Genomic DNA, 18,830 nt, shown 5'->3' with positions numbered 1-18,830 from the left:
CAATGGTATACGAGGTATGTCAAAAAATATGAATTTCGCTCAAGAGTAAAGTGCCTTTATATTTCACAATATCGATAATTGTCATTGAGAAAAGTTGTTTGTAATTTAAAATTATGTTATAATCTGCATTTGCACTCTTCTAATTGAAAAAATTTTTTTTTCAAAATGTTCCTTACATCACGACACCCAACATTATTTTTATTTGTGATAGCTCCGTTATTATTAATTTAAGAAAAAAGTTGTTCTTTATAAAAAGTTTTTCATAGTCTCGTTACCAAAATAAAATTATAATTTATTAAATTTTGTCAATTTTATACGGGGTATGTCAAAAAATATGAATATCAATGAAGAGTAAACTACATTTATTTTTCACAATATTGAAATTTGTTATTATAAAAAGTTGTTCGGAATTAAAAACTATGTTTCAATATGCAATGGCACCCTTCTATGTGAAATATTGTGAACTATAAAGGTGTTTTACTTTTGGGCGAAATTCATATTTTTGATATATCTCGTATAGAATTGAAAAACAATTGATATCTTATGATTGCATCTTAGTTTTTTGACTATTCAGACAATTTTATAAAGAATAACTTTTTTCGCAAAATTAATATTAACGGAGTTATCTTAAATAAAAATGATGTTGGGTATCTGTAATTTAAGGAAAATTTTCAATTTTTTTTCAATTAGATGCATATTAAATGCATTTTCAATTAGATGCTTAGTAAATGCATATTATAACATAATTTTTAATTACAAACAACTTTTCTTAATAACAATTTTCGATATTGTGCAATATAAGGGCACTTTACTCCTGAGGGAAATTCATATTTTGGACATACCTCGTATATTATTGATAAAATTTGATACCTGATGATTGCACCTTAGGTTTTAGACTATGCAGAGCATTTTATGAAGAATAACTTTTTTTCGTAAAATTGATATTAAAAAAGTTTCCCATATGGTTCCAAGTTACGCAGACACCTTGTACATTGTTTTCCTGGTAGATTAGAACTGCCTTAAAAGTAACTGTGTTATATATTACAATTCCTTGATCCAAAAATATTTTTATTTTAGTACATTAACAGGGCCTGCGAAAAACAACTTGGCCTAAGGCAAGAAGAAGTCTTGGGAAGACCTCTTCAAGATCAACTTATGTTCGATCCTGCGCAAGTAAATCCAATGGGATCATCTTTGCTAAGAGGAAAAGATTGGCAGGGTCCCATAACGCTCAAAAAGAAACCCTTAGAAACTATTTTAGCTTCTTGCAAAGCTGTCCCATTTGCATGTGCTGGAAGGTATGTATATGTACCTACATTATATGTATTTTAATATAATGCACTATTATTTTACAAGGTTTGTATTATTTGCACCGCAGAATAATAGTATATTATTCAACGAGCATGTAATAATGGTTATTATTCACGATGATAAAGTTTGCGACACGAGCCTTAGGCGAGTGTCGCAATTCATCAGAGTGAGTAATAGCCATTACATGCGAGTAGAATACTATACTTTTTCTACGACTATTTTTATTTGGATTAGTAGAAAAATATAATAATCAACTACTAACATTATTTAAAATCGAGATATTTTATTTTTCATAAGAAAACATATTTTATATAACTATGGCAACACTGTTAGAATTACCCTTCTTGTTCTTATAAAACAATTGTCATTAGTGTCATGCTATATAATGGCGGTGTATTTTAAGAATAAGACATTTTAAGGCAATTACATGAAAAGAAACGTTTGCTCCCAATAAAAATATATTGTACAATTAACAGTAAGTGAAACAGAATTCATTGATATAAATTTCATATCCGTAAGCCCTTTTTTCTGCAGCTATCACGAAAATAAAACTTTCGGTATGATTTATTAAATCGAAAGTACCATTTTACACAACTCGTACCGAAATTAGCTACTTTCGGGACTAATTTTTTCACTTTCGGGACGCTTTTTTTACTTTCGGGGCGATTTTGGGTAGCTAGGTAACGGCTTTGACAATAACATCAACTTTGTATTTTATTATGACAACGCTTGTCATTTAAGATTCGTGTGTGTTTTCGCTCAGTTTTTCGTTTTCAATTCCAAGAAATGGAAATCAGCAGTGAAAGTGAAGCCGAAATGATTCCAGATAAGATTAGGGAAACTGCTAAAGCCGCTATTTATGAATAATTGTTATAATTGTGTTATTAATATTCATAAGTAGATTTTTCTACTGTTGAATTCACGAGAGTAACTTTAAAGTGTTTAATAAAAGTTCATAAGTAAAGTTTATCCATAGGTATATCCTTTTTAACATACAAAACGGCTGCAGAAAAAATGTTGTACGTAATACGATCCAAAAGTGATTTCACAAGACTCGCAGAATTCCAGGACTCGCCCTGGAAACTTCCTACTCGTCTCGTAAAATATCACTTTCGGAACTTGTTACGTAAATTACTAGATATTACGGAATTAGTATCAATTGTTTATATTTACCTTTTAATAACGTCAATCTTAAAATTTCAAATGTTGAAACTTAAACGTAAAAAATATACTGACCCAGTTAAATATCCTGTAAACATTTTTTGAAGTTAATTGTTCACATAAATTACAATAATTATTTAATTAAATAAACAAGTTTAAGTAAATTTATTTTTCTATGGATGCTATACAATATGCAACTTCTCTCACTACTTACATACATTCAAAACGAGCAATTCCTCACGTAACATGCACAATACAACCACAATTAATGTTGTCAAATAAATGTGTTAAAGCAAAACCTACCAGGAATTACCTTTCAAAACTGTTCAAAAATAACTATTAATTAGAATTTAAAAATAGTTATTTATGAAACAGTTCGTGAAGTATGCTTTTTGCGAACGCACGCGATTTGTAGAGCACGAGCGACAACGGAGCGAGTGCTATACATCGCGTAAGTTCGCAAAAAGTACTTCACGCACAGTTTCATACAATATTTTATCTCCGATAAACAAATAAAAAAACTGTAACTCTTCGTCACTGGAATTCATTTCTATTCTACAATTTTTAGAACTTTGGCATTTAAAAATCCTAACTACTTTCACACCAAAAAACTGTCAAAAATTTTGTTGTAAGTCATTGCTCATATTGTCATCACCATGACAACGCGAAAGTTAAGGATATTTGATTATATGAAAGTGTGTCAAAAAACCCATTGAAAGTGTGCGAAAAAGTAAATCCCATTTAAAATACATTGTTACTTCACGCACACTTTAAACCCTTCACGCACTGCTATCTATAATGACAGTTTTCACAAACTAAAAACTTATACATAATATGACATAGAGTAGATAAAATAAGTTATATAAATTTTAAGAATATTAAATACCTACATGTATATGTATTTTATTTCAATTTATGCATATAATATACCTAAAAGGTCGGTCTTGACGGTCCAGTTAGCTGGGGCTCAGTCGATCGACAAGTTTAGTGGATTTGCGATTTGCGGTCGCTGGTTCGAGCCTCAGCTAGGTCATGAAATTTATAAAAGGCCAACGCCGTAGTATAAAACTCAATAGAGTCTACGGCTTGGTCTGGAATAAACTGGCGTCTGATCGGCCTATGGAGGAGCGGTACGGGAAGGGATAAGGGCTTCCGGCTTGGTGATACTCCTCCATAGATCCCTACCGAAGGGCGTTGACGCCTAAGAACGGTGTATACATATATATATACCTAAAAGCACCTAAATTATTTAATTTTGAATTTTGAACTCCTTACAAAACCGCATCCATAGAAAAAATACAGTGTACAACACATGAGAAAATGACATATTTCTCCCTCGTTTGATTTGCAGCCCTCGCCTCGTGCCAACAAACTTCTGCGCTCGTGAGAAATATGTATTTTTTCTCACTTGTTGTACAATATACTATTGCTAATATTTTTAAGTGTATTAAAAGTGCCATGCACCACTTGAATCTAACTTCAATCCGTGAGCAATGAACTATTACTTACGAGTAAAGTATTGGGTGTTATTATCTATTCAAAAATAGTAAGTAAATAATGAGCATATTTTATTAAACGGTCGTAGAAAAAAAATCTATCTATGGGACCGAAAATGGTAGGACATATTATCGGTTATCTCAATATTAAAACAATAATTTTAGTAAAAAATATACAAATAATATGTACTACAAAAGTTGTATATACTTGTATATAAATTGAGTATAAAATAAAATTATTTATTAAAATTAACTTTTTTTCCAGTTGGCCGGAATATCTACGACTTATTTAGATGCCTTATTTGTGGAAAACTATAAAACTGTGGTTTCACAAACTAAGACTGCTTAAAGCGCTCAAAGTTGTGGAAATTTCCTGTCGAAAATTGTTTGAGATCTCATACAGAACATTAGAATATGTTTTGGTAAAGAAGGAAGCTTATTTTGGCAAAAATAAACTACCCACTTATAAATTTGTTTTTTTTTTTTAATTTTTAAAATTTATATTATAATAAAGCCTCGTTTTTAATATTTTTTATTACTAAGCATATTATACAGTTCTAGCTAAAAGCCCACGGTTATACTTATCAGTTAAAATATAGCAAATTTGAAGGGAGGAAGTAAACGGTCGTACAGTTGACGTTTTAGGGCCACTGTGACCGATAATTTTAAATGGGTCCTTATGACAAGTGATATCTCATTTGACAGGTTTCCTTATCGTCTTTGCAACGATATTTATTTCTACAGAGTTAACCAGAATTATGTACTTTAGTAAACCATCATCTACGAAAAAGTTTCTATGTATTTTTTCGAGCAGAACTTCTAATTGATTTCGTACCATTTCATTAAACTCTCATGCAAAAATCAGACTGGTGTTTATCACCAACTGGGCATTTTAATCAGTGGAACACGAAGAACATATCAAATGACAGGAATCGTGTTGGTTAGTAATAGCAGTCTGATTTGTGCCTGAGAGTTTAATGTAAGAGTAATAAATCAATTGGATGTTCTGTCCGACAAAATACATGGGACGTTTTCGTAATCTGACGTTCCAAATTTTTAAACTGTTCCACGATCCAGATAGCACAAGTACGTTTTATGGAAATCCAATGGACATACATCTGTGTACATTGTAACGTCCAAGTGACGTAAGGTACAATGGACATCCGATGGACGTCCAACGAACGTCCAGAGTTAACAAAATTGGACGTCCATAGTACTTCCGCAACAAACGTACAGTGTACGTTGTTGGAGCTTTCAGTGTACGCCTTATGTACGTACAATGTACATCTTATGTACATTTAATGTACGTCTTATTGACATTTTAGCCCACTTTTCACAAAGCAATCTAGTATCCATAATTTTGTGAATACATAGCAAAAAGCCTTTATAGGAAATAGATCCTTTAATACTAAAACTTATATTTTGAAATATTACACAAGAGACGTTTTTTTATTTTTCTTTACTATAACAACTTTTTTATAATATATTGTACTTTATTATAAGAAATCATTAATGAACGACTAAACTTGCACGATATACAGCAAACACAAAGCTATTATCACAGGATATATTATATTGTATGTAATAACAAAGAATATATTATACCCTCCTTAGCCTTAGTCTTAACGCCTATATTCTTTGGTAATAATTTCATAAAAACGAGATTCAGTTAATGGCGGCGTATGTAGCGGCATGCACATAGAAAAGAGGGATAAGTCAGGAGCATGAAGATGAAATCATGAAGATGAAATACGCCGCGCTGGGCCAGTTGGTAACTAAAAAGACATTCGATGGCGGACAAATATTCCAAGGCGGGAAATTTAACAGTTACAAAATGCACATTTAAGATTTAAATTGGTAGTGTCTAATTCTTGTGAAGTCTATATTACGGATATATCTCTGTTATACTGAAAAATTTACGATCATTTTATCATCGTCTAATATTATACATATAGGTTAAATTAAAATAATTTTAGTGGTTCAGTGTTTTAATTCGATGATGAAAAAATTGAAAGTTTTTTATATTCTACTAATAATATTGCTTTGATTAAAACAAGAAGCTATATAATTACTCATAATAATAATCGCATTTTGTGTAAAATCTCCATGGACCACAAATGGATGTCCAATGTACGTTGAAATCAAACGCCCAATGGACGTCGCGTAACGTACGTACATGGTACATCCAGTTTTGGTCCATGGACGTTTGGACTTTAAATGTACGTTACATGGACGTCCATCGGACGTTGTGTGCTGTATGGGATGCAAAAGTTAATATTATAAATTCCTTACTTCAGAAACACACGATTTTAAAACAAAATCTTAAAACATGTCAATTTTAATGTTTGAAAGGCCATGAATGGCTTTATATTAATTTGATGGACATTACGTTATCAGTGTGATCGTAATGACTTCATCGACGATAATATAAATCGGATTCCGGGACACCTTACTTGAAAGGTCTCTAAATCGTATTTGCAACGATACAATTATTTTAATATTTATTTCTACGGGGTTAATCAAAACTGTTAATAATTCTTGTAATTAACTTTAATAAATGTTTAAACTGTTAAATAGAACAAAAAATTATAAGAAATATTAAAATAGACGACCAAATTGATGAGTGCCGCACAGGCTAAAAATCGAGTGGGCGCACACATAATTAACAATTAAAAACAACGGCAGGTATAAATAATTAAAATAATACCCTGATTACTCCTTATATTCTTAAAATTAAATGTTTAAACTTAGGCACTTGGTAACCCCCAAATAATAATTTACATGAATTTTCAAGCCTCGAAAATAGGTAGTATTTTCGCATTTTTCCGATTTTAAATCGGTTGTAACTCGAAAGCTGTCAGAGAACGAGTATGGCGTCTCCTATTCTGTACCGCCTGAAATAAAATCGTGGAAATTGTTTGTGGAATTCTCTTAAATACGGAGAAAACGTGTTCAAAACGAAAACTATGCTGGAATTTAGCTGTAAAATTTTCCAACAGAGGGCGCTAAAAGCTGCAAAACTACAATTTTCAAATAACCAAAATAATATTGCAAATTTTTATATGTAATTTATTTCTCTGTGAATAAAAATAAATTTATAATTAATTGCAACATTTACAATAAACCGGTGGCGGATCTACGAGGAATAAAAGTGGGGAAATTTCCTCCCCTAACAAGGTTTAAAATTAAAGAAAACACATTGTTGAAACATAAAAATATTAGGCCTGGATCCCGCGTACCAAAAAAAGTTTATTAGTAGCCAGCTGAAAATTTGTTAATAGCTTAATGGTGTGTAGTCGGACAAACTTTGATTTATGGGAACACTGGAACAGGGAAGTTTTAATTGTGGAACGTGATTTTAATTTATTGTGAAACGTGTTTAACAAGTTTTTGATTGTGAAAAATAGCAGGTTGTTTTTAAGTTTAACCAATAGCAAATTTTATATAATTTATTAAAAAAATGTTTGTCCGACAGATATATTGGGCATTTTAATAAGTCCGACACGTAGAACATGTCAAATGAATCCATTAGTCATGAAGTTAAATGATTTAAAACCTATAGAAAAAAAATATTGTTAAAATAATTATACATATTATATGTTGTTTTTGTGTTTACTCCAATTTAACTTTATTGTCTTCTCTTTTTTATATGCCAATTCTTTATCCTCTAATAAGGTCAATAATTATCATGACCCTACCTTTTTTGGACGTGTATAAACATGTATAATAATAATATATAATAATAATTAATACATGTATAAACTAAAATGTTTAAAAAAAAGAACCCTCAAATGTTTCTACCTAATTCCTTATGTTGCTTTTAGGCTTCCCACGCATTTCATTCTCGTCTTCGATTTGAACCCCACGGACCAATTAAATATGTTAGCTCAATCTAGAGGTAGTATCCATTCTATTAGAAGAGGTTCAACAGATGTAAGGAGTGTTGGCAGTGACTTCCTAAGGCGGACATCTCTTGCCAAACTTAACGCTTTGCCTTTGGAAGCACCTATTACAAAAGTAAGTTTTAATATCTTAAATACATTTTAATTTACCATATTTACTTAAAATATACTCGATATTACATACTGTATTGCTAACAATTTTAAATTTATAATGACATTAGGTACTAACAAGAAAATTTTGATCATCATCAACATCAATCAGCCCTTTGCAGCCACTGCTGAATATACCTACTTCTTCTTTTTCTTCTAGGGCACTACAGCCCAAGTTGAACCTAGTCCTCCTTTATTTTTTGCCTTCACCGTTGCTTGTCTGTGGCTGCTTTTCTCCATACACGGACTCCTAAAAGGGCTTGTGCGTCGCTGTTTACTGTGTCTTCCCAGCGCTTTCTTGGCTTTCCAGCCGGTCTCTTTCCCTGCATTCTAGCATTCAGTGCTCTTTTTGTAGCCTATCCTCTCCCACTATTATCACATCTCCGGCCCATTGCAATATTTGTATTCTAATGAAGTCTGACAGGGGTGTTTCCTTATAAAGTTGATAAAGCTCGTTGTTGTATCGGCTTCTATAAAGATTCCGTTTTCTCTCGCAGGTCCTAGTATTCTCCTCAGTACTTTCCTTTCGAATGTGTCGAGGTTGTTTTTGGATGTTTCTTTCTGGACCCATGCTTCATTGCCATAGCATTATATTGGTCGAATTAAGGTTTTATAGATTATCATCTATGTATTTTGGTGAACATTTTTAGACCGAAATATATGGGAGAGGGCAAAATAAGCTCTGTTTGCCTGCGTTATTGTATTTCTCCATCTTCTGATCCGTCGGCGTATAGTTCTACTCCCAGGTATGTAAACTTTCCAACCATTTCAATGTCATCTGCATGTATGTATAATGTTTTGTGGGACTATATTTCTTCTCGTCTGTATCATTATTTTTGTTTTTTCTGTGTTAATTTCCAGACCTAGACTTTTTTGCGTTTTTAACTCTGCGTATATTTCCTGTGCTCCTATTGATGTTCTACTCATAATATTAATATCATCGGCATGATCGCCCAGTTGAACCGTTCGGTTGGTCAATAGGTTTTCTCGTCCAGTTTGCATTTGCCTAACCGCATACTCCAACGCCAGGTTAAACAAAGCTTTGGACAGCCCATCTCCCTGCTTTGGTCCCTGCGAAATTTTGAAAAAGTTTGTCCGGTGGTTTTGTATTCGTACACATGCCTGAGTTTCATCCATTGTCGCTTTAATGAGTCTAATTAGCTTGTGTGGTATTGCCAATTCAGCCAATATATTGTAGAGTTTGTTCCTTTTGACTTAGTCGTATGCCTGTTTGAAGTCTACAAACACGTTGTGGACATCAATGTCGTGTTCCCATGATTTGCTCAAGATCTGTTTGACTGTAAACATTTGATCCAGTGTCGATCTTTCCCGTCGGAAGCCCGTCTGATACTCTCCAATAATATTTTCTGCTAGTGGTTGGAGCCGCTGGTTTATAATATATGTTAGGTGCGTAGTTTTTGCACTGGAGTTTGTTTCCTTTTTTATAGATCGGGCATACTATACTTTTCTTCCAGTCGTCGGGTATTTGCTCTTCTTGCCATATGCCTTTGATGAGCGCGTGAATGTGACTTGCTAGGTGGTCGCCACCTACCTTATACAATTCTGCTGGTATTTCGTCAACTCCCGGGCTTTATTTTTTTTCTGGGCCTTAATAGCTTCGAGCAATTCCTATATGGTTGGAGCTTCTACTCCATTCTCTACTTTATTCTCTTCTATGTAGTTCGTACCCATTTCATCTTCCATATCTACTTGTGTCCCAAGTAGGGTCTGAAAATAATGCTTCCAGGTTTCTGTGACTTTCTGTTGGTCACTGATTATTTGCCCACTTTCACCTTTACATAGACTTGTTTGAGGTTTATACCCACTTTCTTAGGTATTCGTAAGCCCCTCTAATTTCGTTGTTTTTGAAATTTTCTTCCATTTTTCTATTTGTCCATTTTCATAGGCTCTCTTTTTATTTCTACATATCTTGTCTGCTTTTCGTCTCGCGCCTTCAAATGATGTTCGTCTTTCCCGTGTTCTTCTTGTTGTATACATTTTGTGTGCTTCATTTCTTTCCTCTATTGCTTGTCTGCACTCGTCATCAAACCATGCTCCTCTTCTCTCCTTTTTCTTGTTTCCCAGGGTGGACGCTGCTGCTGTCAGTACTGCTGTTTTGATATTATTCCATTTGCCCTCTATGGAGTCCAGTTCTAGCGTCCTTAACTCATTTGCGACTTCTTCTTCGAACTTCTCTTTAGATTCCTAAATTTTCAGTTTTTCCAGGTCCAGTTTGTTTGTTTTTTGTTGTCTCTCGTTTATTTCTTTGTTAACTCTGCATCTAAATTTGTTTTGTAGTAAAAGATGGTCTGATCCACAGTATCCTCCTCGTCGTGTTCTCACATCTGAGATACTACTGGATGCCCTTTTGTCTATCAGCACATGGTCGATTTGATTGGTTGTGGTTTTATCTTGTGAAATCCATGTCATTTTGTGTATGTCTTTATGTGGAAAGCACATACTGCTTTCCACATAAAGCATCCATCATTACCACGTCCATCAGGACTGCTGAATATACGCCTCCCCTATTTTCGTCCACTGTCTTCTGTCCTGGACCCTTTGACTCCAATTTGTGGTTATTCATTTATATCGTCTGTCCATCGCGTGGGTGGGCTTCCTCTACTTCTTTTATCGGCTCTTCTTCTCCACTCGAGCAACTTCTTTATCTATCTCCCATCTATATCAGACGGGCCACATGACCGGCCCAGTTCCATTTAAGTTTAGCCACCTGACATACAACATCTGTGACTCCTGTTCTCAATCGTAGTTCTTCGTTTGTTATATGGTACCGGAATGACACACCAATCATCGACCTTTCCATCTTACGTTGAGCAATTCTTAGCTTCTTAGCAGATGCGGTTGTTAATATTAGAGTTTCAGCACCACAGTTCATAACCGGCAAAACGCATTGGTTAAAGACTTTTTTAAAGAGGTGTTTTCTCCGAACCATGTCTTCGCGTGCTTGGAAATGACGAGTTGACGAGTAATCGTTCCTTGCCGTCTGCTGTAGTGACACACCATTATAAATTTGCTAAGTAATTTGATAGTGTGATTTTCGAGAACTAGTTTAAACTAATTGCTGGGAATATCCCTAGGTAGGTACTAGTTTGTTAGCTATCTTATCATAAAATATTTTGTGAGTACAACAATTCCTTTCTTCTTTTTTAACGTAAATATTAAGTTTGGTGTACCTTGCGGTAATATGGCCCAGTACATAGACCAGTTATATGGCCCAGCGGGCCATATAACCCGACATTGGGCGATATTGATAGCTGTTATGAATTCATACACACGTTGATATCATCAAATAATTATTGTTTTTTTTTTTTAATTTCAGATTAGCAATGGGTAAAATTTGTAAGAATTTGCGGAAACAGTGGTCACAAAACCAACTTGAAAATGCATAACAACTGCCAGAGGTGGAGAATCTCAAAGAAGCGTTTGTGCTAGATTTAATATACCGAGGCGAACTCTAGGCAGATATTTAGAAAAAGGCGTATCAGTAAAGCGATTAGGTCGTTCAAATATCTTAAATCAAGAACAGGAGAGAGATTTTGTTCAGCGAATTAAACGATATCCTCAAATTGGATTGCCACTTCACCCAAACTAGTTCGTCATCCAATATACCGATTCTGCGAAAGAAACAGTATTCCCAACAACTTTAACAAAGCAAAGCAGGTTGCAGAAAAACACTGGCTATCTTCATTTTTCAAGAGGCATCCAGATTTGTCTACACAAAAGGCACAACTGATGAATCCTGCACGTGCTCAGAAACTCAAACAAAACAATTGTATCTGATTAGGTATTTTATAAAGCTAGATTCACTTATGACAAGGTTGGACTTAAAAAATAAGTCTTAAAATGTATACAACATGGATGAAAAAGGCTGTAGACTAACTATTCATCATCAGAAATGCGTCTGGTCTGAAAAAGGTGTAAAACGAGTTCATATGGTTGCATCTGAGCATGCAGAGAATGTTACCGTTGTGGCCTGTTGTAATGCTATGGGAAACTCTATTCCACCGATGATCCTCTTTAAAGGAAAACGTTTGAAACCTGAATTTACAGACAATTTACCATTAGGAACTTTGGTAAAAATGGCTCCCAAGGGGAGTATGACAACGGATCTTTTCAATGATTTTCTAAGACATTTCACCAAATACAAATCAACAGGATCCAATCTTCTAGTTTTTGATGGGGCAAGCAGTCATTTAGATGTTTTTACCATTGCGGAAACGGCTGACTTACTTGATATTACAATATTGTGCCTACCGTCGAATACTACCCATGAGCTACAACCATTAGACAAAGCCGTCTTGCGCTCCTTTGAGGCGAATTGGGATCTGAAATTATTGGGATATTGGGATCTCCACCCTCAAAGGACATTAAATAAAGGAAGGTTTAACATAATTTTTTCTCGTGTTTGGCCAAAATGTATGACGCCAGAAAATATAATGAGTGGATTTAGAGCTACGGGACTGTTCTTTCTAAATCGAGAAGCAATTCCCGAGTCTGCTTTTGCTCCTTCCCTCGTAACAGAAAGAGACATACCCAATGAATTAGTGGAACAAAATGAAAACCGGGAGGAGAAGAAAGAAGGTCGCTCATGTTCAGCGTCTGTAGAGTCCTCTGACGATAGTGACGATGAAAATATGCCATCAGAATCTTCTCCACAGAAATTAAATGAATCATTTAAAGAAATGTTACCGACACCAATCGACAAAAAGAATGAGGTAACAGTGAGGCGTAAAGCCATAAATTATAAAGTTCAGCAAGTTACAAGGGATCTTTTCCGTAAGAACAACCAAACTGATGCGTCTTCGACTTAAAAATATGCTGGTCAATTCATTTCAGATGCAGTTCCTTCTACATCAAAACAACACAGCGATACTCCAAAGGATGTGTCTGATAAAACCGATAAAGATTCATGGTTTTGTCCAGCATGTAAGCAGCATGAGCAACTGGACATGAGAATGTGTGTAAAATGTCACACTTGGTACCACGAAGAATGTGTTGGCCTTGAGCACGATGACTTTGAGTGTTGTGAACGTTGTATAATGTAATAGTATAAGCGTGTATAAGTATCTGTCAATATTAAATAAACTTTTAAAATAAGGTTTCAGTTTTTATAATAAATTGTAGAAATTTTAGTTGTGGGCCATATAAACCTCTCGGATAGGTAATATGGGCCATCTGTAATACTGTATGTTTTTGTATGTGTGTCCAATAAGATAAGTTTTTTTTTGTCAATAAGATTACATGTTACATGTATTAACAAATAATACAATCGGTTATAGTTTCGTGTAAAAACCGTTCACATAATTATCAAACTAAATATTTAAATTTTTTTTTGACATATTTGCCTCCAGTACCTTATTAATTGTGAGGCAACACTTCTTGTACTCCTCTTCCAATTTTCTGAGGAAAATTATATAATAATAATATTATAAAATAAAATTGACTAATTGTTTATATATTATTATAATCTTTTGTTTGCACGGAAAAATTCGGAATAAACTGAATACCTACATAGTTTCAACTAATTTTATTCAGTGTTATATATATTTTAGGTGGTTGGTTTAATCGACCAAGCTAGAGAAAATTCAAACCAAAACCCTTCAGTGGTGCAACTACTGGATAAAGTGGAAGACATTTTGAAGAGCTGTGAACTATATTCGACCCATGTAAAAGAAGATTTAAGAATAAAATCGGATGAACCGGTGGTCTCTGACCTGATCACAGCACTGTTGTCGGTAAGATTATAGATGCAACTATATTTGATTTGATATTTTACATGTTTGTTATGTTTTATAGAAACAGCCTCAGCCAACGTTAAGTGGCTCATCAAGGAGAAGCAGTAATGATTCTTCGGTATTTAGACAATCAAGGGGAGGACTGATGAAGGTAGGTTCTTTAATAATATTTTTTAAACATAATAATAATTAGTCTCTAGAGTACCTATTTTTTATATAAACCTAACACATTCCCTAAAAGTTTTGGCACAAAAATTTATCGGATTTTTTTAATGAGAAATGTATTCATAACTCTAACTAGCTATCATAAATAACAACTCAATACTTAACTAGATTATTTACTATAAAATTATATGAAGTGGTCCATTCTCCTCTACTAGACGTAAATTTCTTCCAATGTCTCTCATGAGGGCGTGGACGGTAGTCAGGTCGATTTCTCACAGTTTTTCGTAAATTCGTCGTCTTCTTCTATCGAAGTACTTATCTAACAAACATCTGTCTCAAAAAACTCGTATAAGGCTGTATACAACATTGATAGTCCCGGTTCTCACATATGGATCAGAGGCATGGACGCTAACTAAAACAGATGAATCCGCTCTATCGATTTGTGAAAGAGAAGTGCTACGCAAGATATTCGGAGCAGTCTGTGAGAACGGAATATGGAGGCGTAGATATAACTTTGAACTGCAGAATATCTACAAGCATACGTTTGGTGTAAAAGATATTATCATTGTAATTAAGCAAAACTGCCTGCAGTGGGCAAGACATGTATCCCGGGCCCAAGAATCGAACATGATAAAAAAGATTCTAACAGCTAACCCGTGGTAATGAGAAGACGGATAGACCAAAGTTGAGGTGGATGGACTTGGTAACACAAGATGCCGAGAAGATCAGAGTCAGCGACTGGAAATGTAAGCAAGCGACAGAACAGGATGGCGTAGAAGGCTTGAGAAGGCCGAGGCCTTCTAAGGGCTGTAGCACCAACATGATGATGATAATGAACAATAATATTCACTGTTGATAGTTTTACCTTTTTCAATATAGTTAATTTGAATTGTGCCTTTGCAATTCCAAATAAAGTCTTTCCGATCTTTTAATCGACTCTTGCTTCAGTCCACTGCTGTGCATTCATTCTGTTCTCTGATATGTAGTAATGGATCCAGGTTTCATCAACGGTTACTAATCGATAGGTTTGTTCTAGCATCGGTTTCAAACGGTTTGAAACCATCAGCGAATAGTGGACCAGCGCGAGTAGAGGAGATAACACTGGTGACTGTATTATGTTCTCTCACTGACCAACTGTTTGCTGACGGTTTCTGACTAGTTTGACTGTTCCTGATGCCAGAAGTCTATAGCATCCAAACACTGCTAGAAATGGTCACTCAATTATTTTCTTGGCCAATTGTCAGCAAACGCGGCTCCCTTAACAAACGAATGCGAATAGCCCGATGAATGCGAGGAGTCCAATGCCGGAGGGGGATGGCGTCTATGCGCAGTATTAAGGTTTCTACATATTATCATGCACTCATCGTTTCCAGCACGTAGCGTAGTCTCCGAAAAACCTGTTTTTACAAAGAGGTGTCTGATACAGAGGTGAATTTTTTCATCATTCTCTTTGCCTTATCCCTATGCGGGGCCCTCTTCCCTAATTGCATTTCTCCACATAATTCTATCTTGGGTCATATCAATGTTAATCCCCTTTACCAACATTTCATGCCTTATCGTCTCCCCCCAGGTCGTCTTTGGTCTTCCTCTCCTACTCCTTCCAGGAATCTGCACTTCAGCTATTCTTCGTATTGGGTGATTAACGTCTCGATGTTGAACATGACCAAACCATCTTAACCTATGCTCTCTCAATTTGGCATCAATTGGTGCCACACCTAAACTTCCCCTAATATACTCATTTCTAATTTTATCCTTCTTTGTCACTCCACTCATCCATCTAAGCATTCTTATTTCCGCCACGTGCATTCGTTGTTCCTCTTTCTTTTTCACTGCCCAACATTCAGTTTCGTACATCATAGCCGGTCTTATGGCTATTTTATAAAATAATCCCTTCAGCTTTATTTAAATTTTCTGTCACACGACACACCACTCGCTTCTATCCACTTCATCAATCCAGCCCTAATTCTGCTGCATGCATCTCCTTCTTTTCTCCATTACTCTGTAATACCGATCCTAGTTATTTAAAAGTATTGCTTTTCACAATCATTTCACCATCCAAAGATACCATTTTATTTGTAGTAACTCCATCTTTAAATAAACATTTCAAATACTCAGTTTTTGTCCTACTAAGTCTTAAACCTTTTTCTCCAGAGCTTGTCTCCACTGTTCCAGTTTTTGTTCTAAGTCTCTTTCACTATTTCCTATTAACACTACATCATCAGCATACATTAGGCACCATGGAATGCTACCCTGTAGTATTGAATATGTTCATATTTAAAGTGAATTGTTCATATTTAAAACCATTAAAATCAATATTTTTCGGAAACTAAACGCTTCGTGCCGGAAACGATGCGTGCATGATAATATGTAGAAACCTTTATAGTCGGTGTAAAAGAGAGAAAGTATTTGAAATAACTAAATAACAAATTTTATATTATTTGTCATTTCATTATTTTGAATACTTTCTCATACACCGACTAAGTATAATACTGCGCATAAACGCCTTCCTCCACTGACACCTTTAGAATCTGTACACTGTGCACTGTACTGTGTCTCTAGTTTTAAAATAATATTTTTTCTAATCGATCTAAAATTTTAGGTTCCTACGGTAATCAAAGAGTTGCTGGATCACTGCCTGTCGTGGGAATTCGATATATTCCGACTTGAAGACTTAACTAAGAAAAGACCATTACAATACTTGGGAATGAGTTTATTTAACCATTTCGAAGTTGCCAGTGTTCTAAACTGTGACGAAAAGACTTTATTTAATTGGTTGACGGTGATAGAAGCCAATTATCATATGGAAAACTCTTATCACAACAGCACACATGCTGCTGACGTTATGCAGGTACGTTCAAACATCCAATATTGCTATTCAAAATGCTTACTAACACAAGTAAATTTTTTTAAATATTTTGATTGTAATATATACTACTACTTGTCGGTTTATAACGTTCTCCGCCGTTTTCCGACTTCGTCCGGTTGTTCCATAGGTCCTCTTCTTTGTCTCTTTCTCTCAGCTCTTTATTTATTCCTTCGCTCCAACTTTTTCTCGGTCTACCTCGTCTTCTCTTTCCTTCTTATTGCCATTTTAGTATTTCCTTTGGTATTCGTTGTTCATCCATTCTTTGTATATGTCCGAACCAGATAAGTTGGTTTGTTGTTCAGTCATCCGTGATTGTTCGTTTGATTCCCATTATTTCTCTAAGGCGTTCGTTGGTAATCCTTTCTCTTCTAGATCTTCCTGCGGCTCTTGTCCAAAAATTAATTTCCGTTGCTCTCAGAGTTGCCAGTGTTCTCTCTTTCAGTAGCCATACCTCCCAGCTGTATAGAGGGATACTTTTCACTATAGTTTCGTATATTCTCTTTTTATTTTCTTTGCTGATGGATTATTTCCATAAAATGTTGTTCAAAACATTATGATGGCTTTTATCCCTGACGTATTTCTGTCTCTTATGGCTTTTTCTAATGTTCCGTCGTGCGAAATAGTAACACCTAGATACTTGTAGTCACAACAGTGCTTTATCGTGGTGTCGTCTAATATGAGACCTTTTTGTTCTCTTCCAGTACACAAGTATCCGGTTTTCTTCTTATTTACTTCTAGATTCCATATATCATACTCTTCAATTAATTTTCGTGTCATTAGTTTAAATCGTCATAATCTTGAGCCATTATTACTTGATCGTCTGCAAAGTTGAGAATATATACCATAATATTGGTGAGTCGTATCCCCATTGTTCTACATTTTTGTTTTCATCTTCTAAAAGCACTTTCGATGTATATTTTAAGTAAAGTGGGGGACAGGCAACACTATTGCTTTCTTCTTCTTCTTAAAGTGCCTATTCGTTCCGGATGTTGGCGATCATCACGGCTATCTTGACTTTGTTTACCGCAGCGTGGAACAGTTCAGTGGTAGTGGTGTTAAACCACTTTCGTAAATTTTGAAGCCAGGAAATGCGTCTTCTTCCCAGTCCACTTTTAACATTTACCTTCCCTTGGAGAATCAGTTGGAGAAGGCCGTAACGTTCTTGATTTCTTACATGTCCTAGATATTCTAATTTTTTTACAAATTAAAGAGTCTCAGATGCAGAATCCACCAATTTAATAAAATTAAAATGGTAAATAGTCATTTAAACCTGAGACTTTTCGCGTTGAAAGTTCTTACTGGTACATCCTTTTTCTGCGACTTTTTCAATTAATAAGACAGCAGACGACGAATATAGAAAACGAAAGGGAAACGATCACATTCCGCCTTCATTCGTCTAGGAAAAAGACAGCAGAGGAACTTTCAGTACTCAAACCGAGTAAAGGAAATAAAATAATAAATGATGCTTTTGCTTGTTTTCTATTCAGAGGGTTGCACACCCGCTAGACAGGCTATTTCTACCATTTCAGGCGTCATCAGTAGCTTTTGTAAGCGTGCACAGCTTTTGTAAGCGTTGTAGTTACAACAACAAAATTTTTAGGTTTAAATATAGATTGTCGTTTGAGATGGACTGAACAAGTCAATGCAATAAATACAAAATTAAATAAATCCTTTTATGCTGTTTCTAGAATAAAAGATACTATGCCGATATCAGCACTGATCAACATCTATTACGGCCTTGTTTACAGTTATATGAGTTACAACATACTACTGTGGGGAAATTCTATTGACAGCTGTAAAATTTTTGTAACTCAGAAAAATATTATTCGAAAAATATTCGGGCTAAAATTTCGGGAAACTTGTAAACCAACGTTAATAAAATACAAAATCATGTCATTCTATAGTCTGTACATTTACCACACTCTTCTGTTTATCAAAGAAAATTTCAATCAATTTGAAACTAATGCTCATCGACATAATTAACATACAAGAAATTCTAATAAGCTCCGAATACCCCAGTATAAAA

General features: G+C 34.8%; 1 protein-coding gene across 4 annotated transcripts in view; it reads left to right on the top strand.

The window, feature by feature from the left end:
* Positions 1-18,830, top strand: part of LOC114332298 (high affinity cAMP-specific and IBMX-insensitive 3',5'-cyclic phosphodiesterase 8) — a 1,526,162-nt gene that overhangs the window by 1,457,880 nt on the left and 49,452 nt on the right. For all 4 annotated transcript variants that reach the window (XM_050658208.1, XM_050658210.1, XM_050658209.1 and 1 more), the window contains 5 exons: positions 1,078-1,298; positions 7,793-7,985; positions 13,591-13,773; positions 13,835-13,924; positions 16,538-16,786. In XM_050658208.1, coding sequence (XP_050514165.1) covers positions 1,078-1,298; positions 7,793-7,985; positions 13,591-13,773; positions 13,835-13,924; positions 16,538-16,786 — 936 coding nt within the window. The remainder of the gene's footprint in view (positions 1-1,077; positions 1,299-7,792; positions 7,986-13,590; positions 13,774-13,834; positions 13,925-16,537; positions 16,787-18,830) is intronic.

Source organism: Diabrotica virgifera, chromosome 8 (assembly GCF_917563875.1).
Source record: "Diabrotica virgifera virgifera chromosome 8, PGI_DIABVI_V3a".
NCBI lineage: Eukaryota > Metazoa > Arthropoda > Insecta > Coleoptera > Chrysomelidae > Diabrotica > Diabrotica virgifera.
The sequence above is the reverse complement of the archived record's forward strand: the minus strand, read 5'-3'. Positions and strand labels throughout refer to the sequence as shown.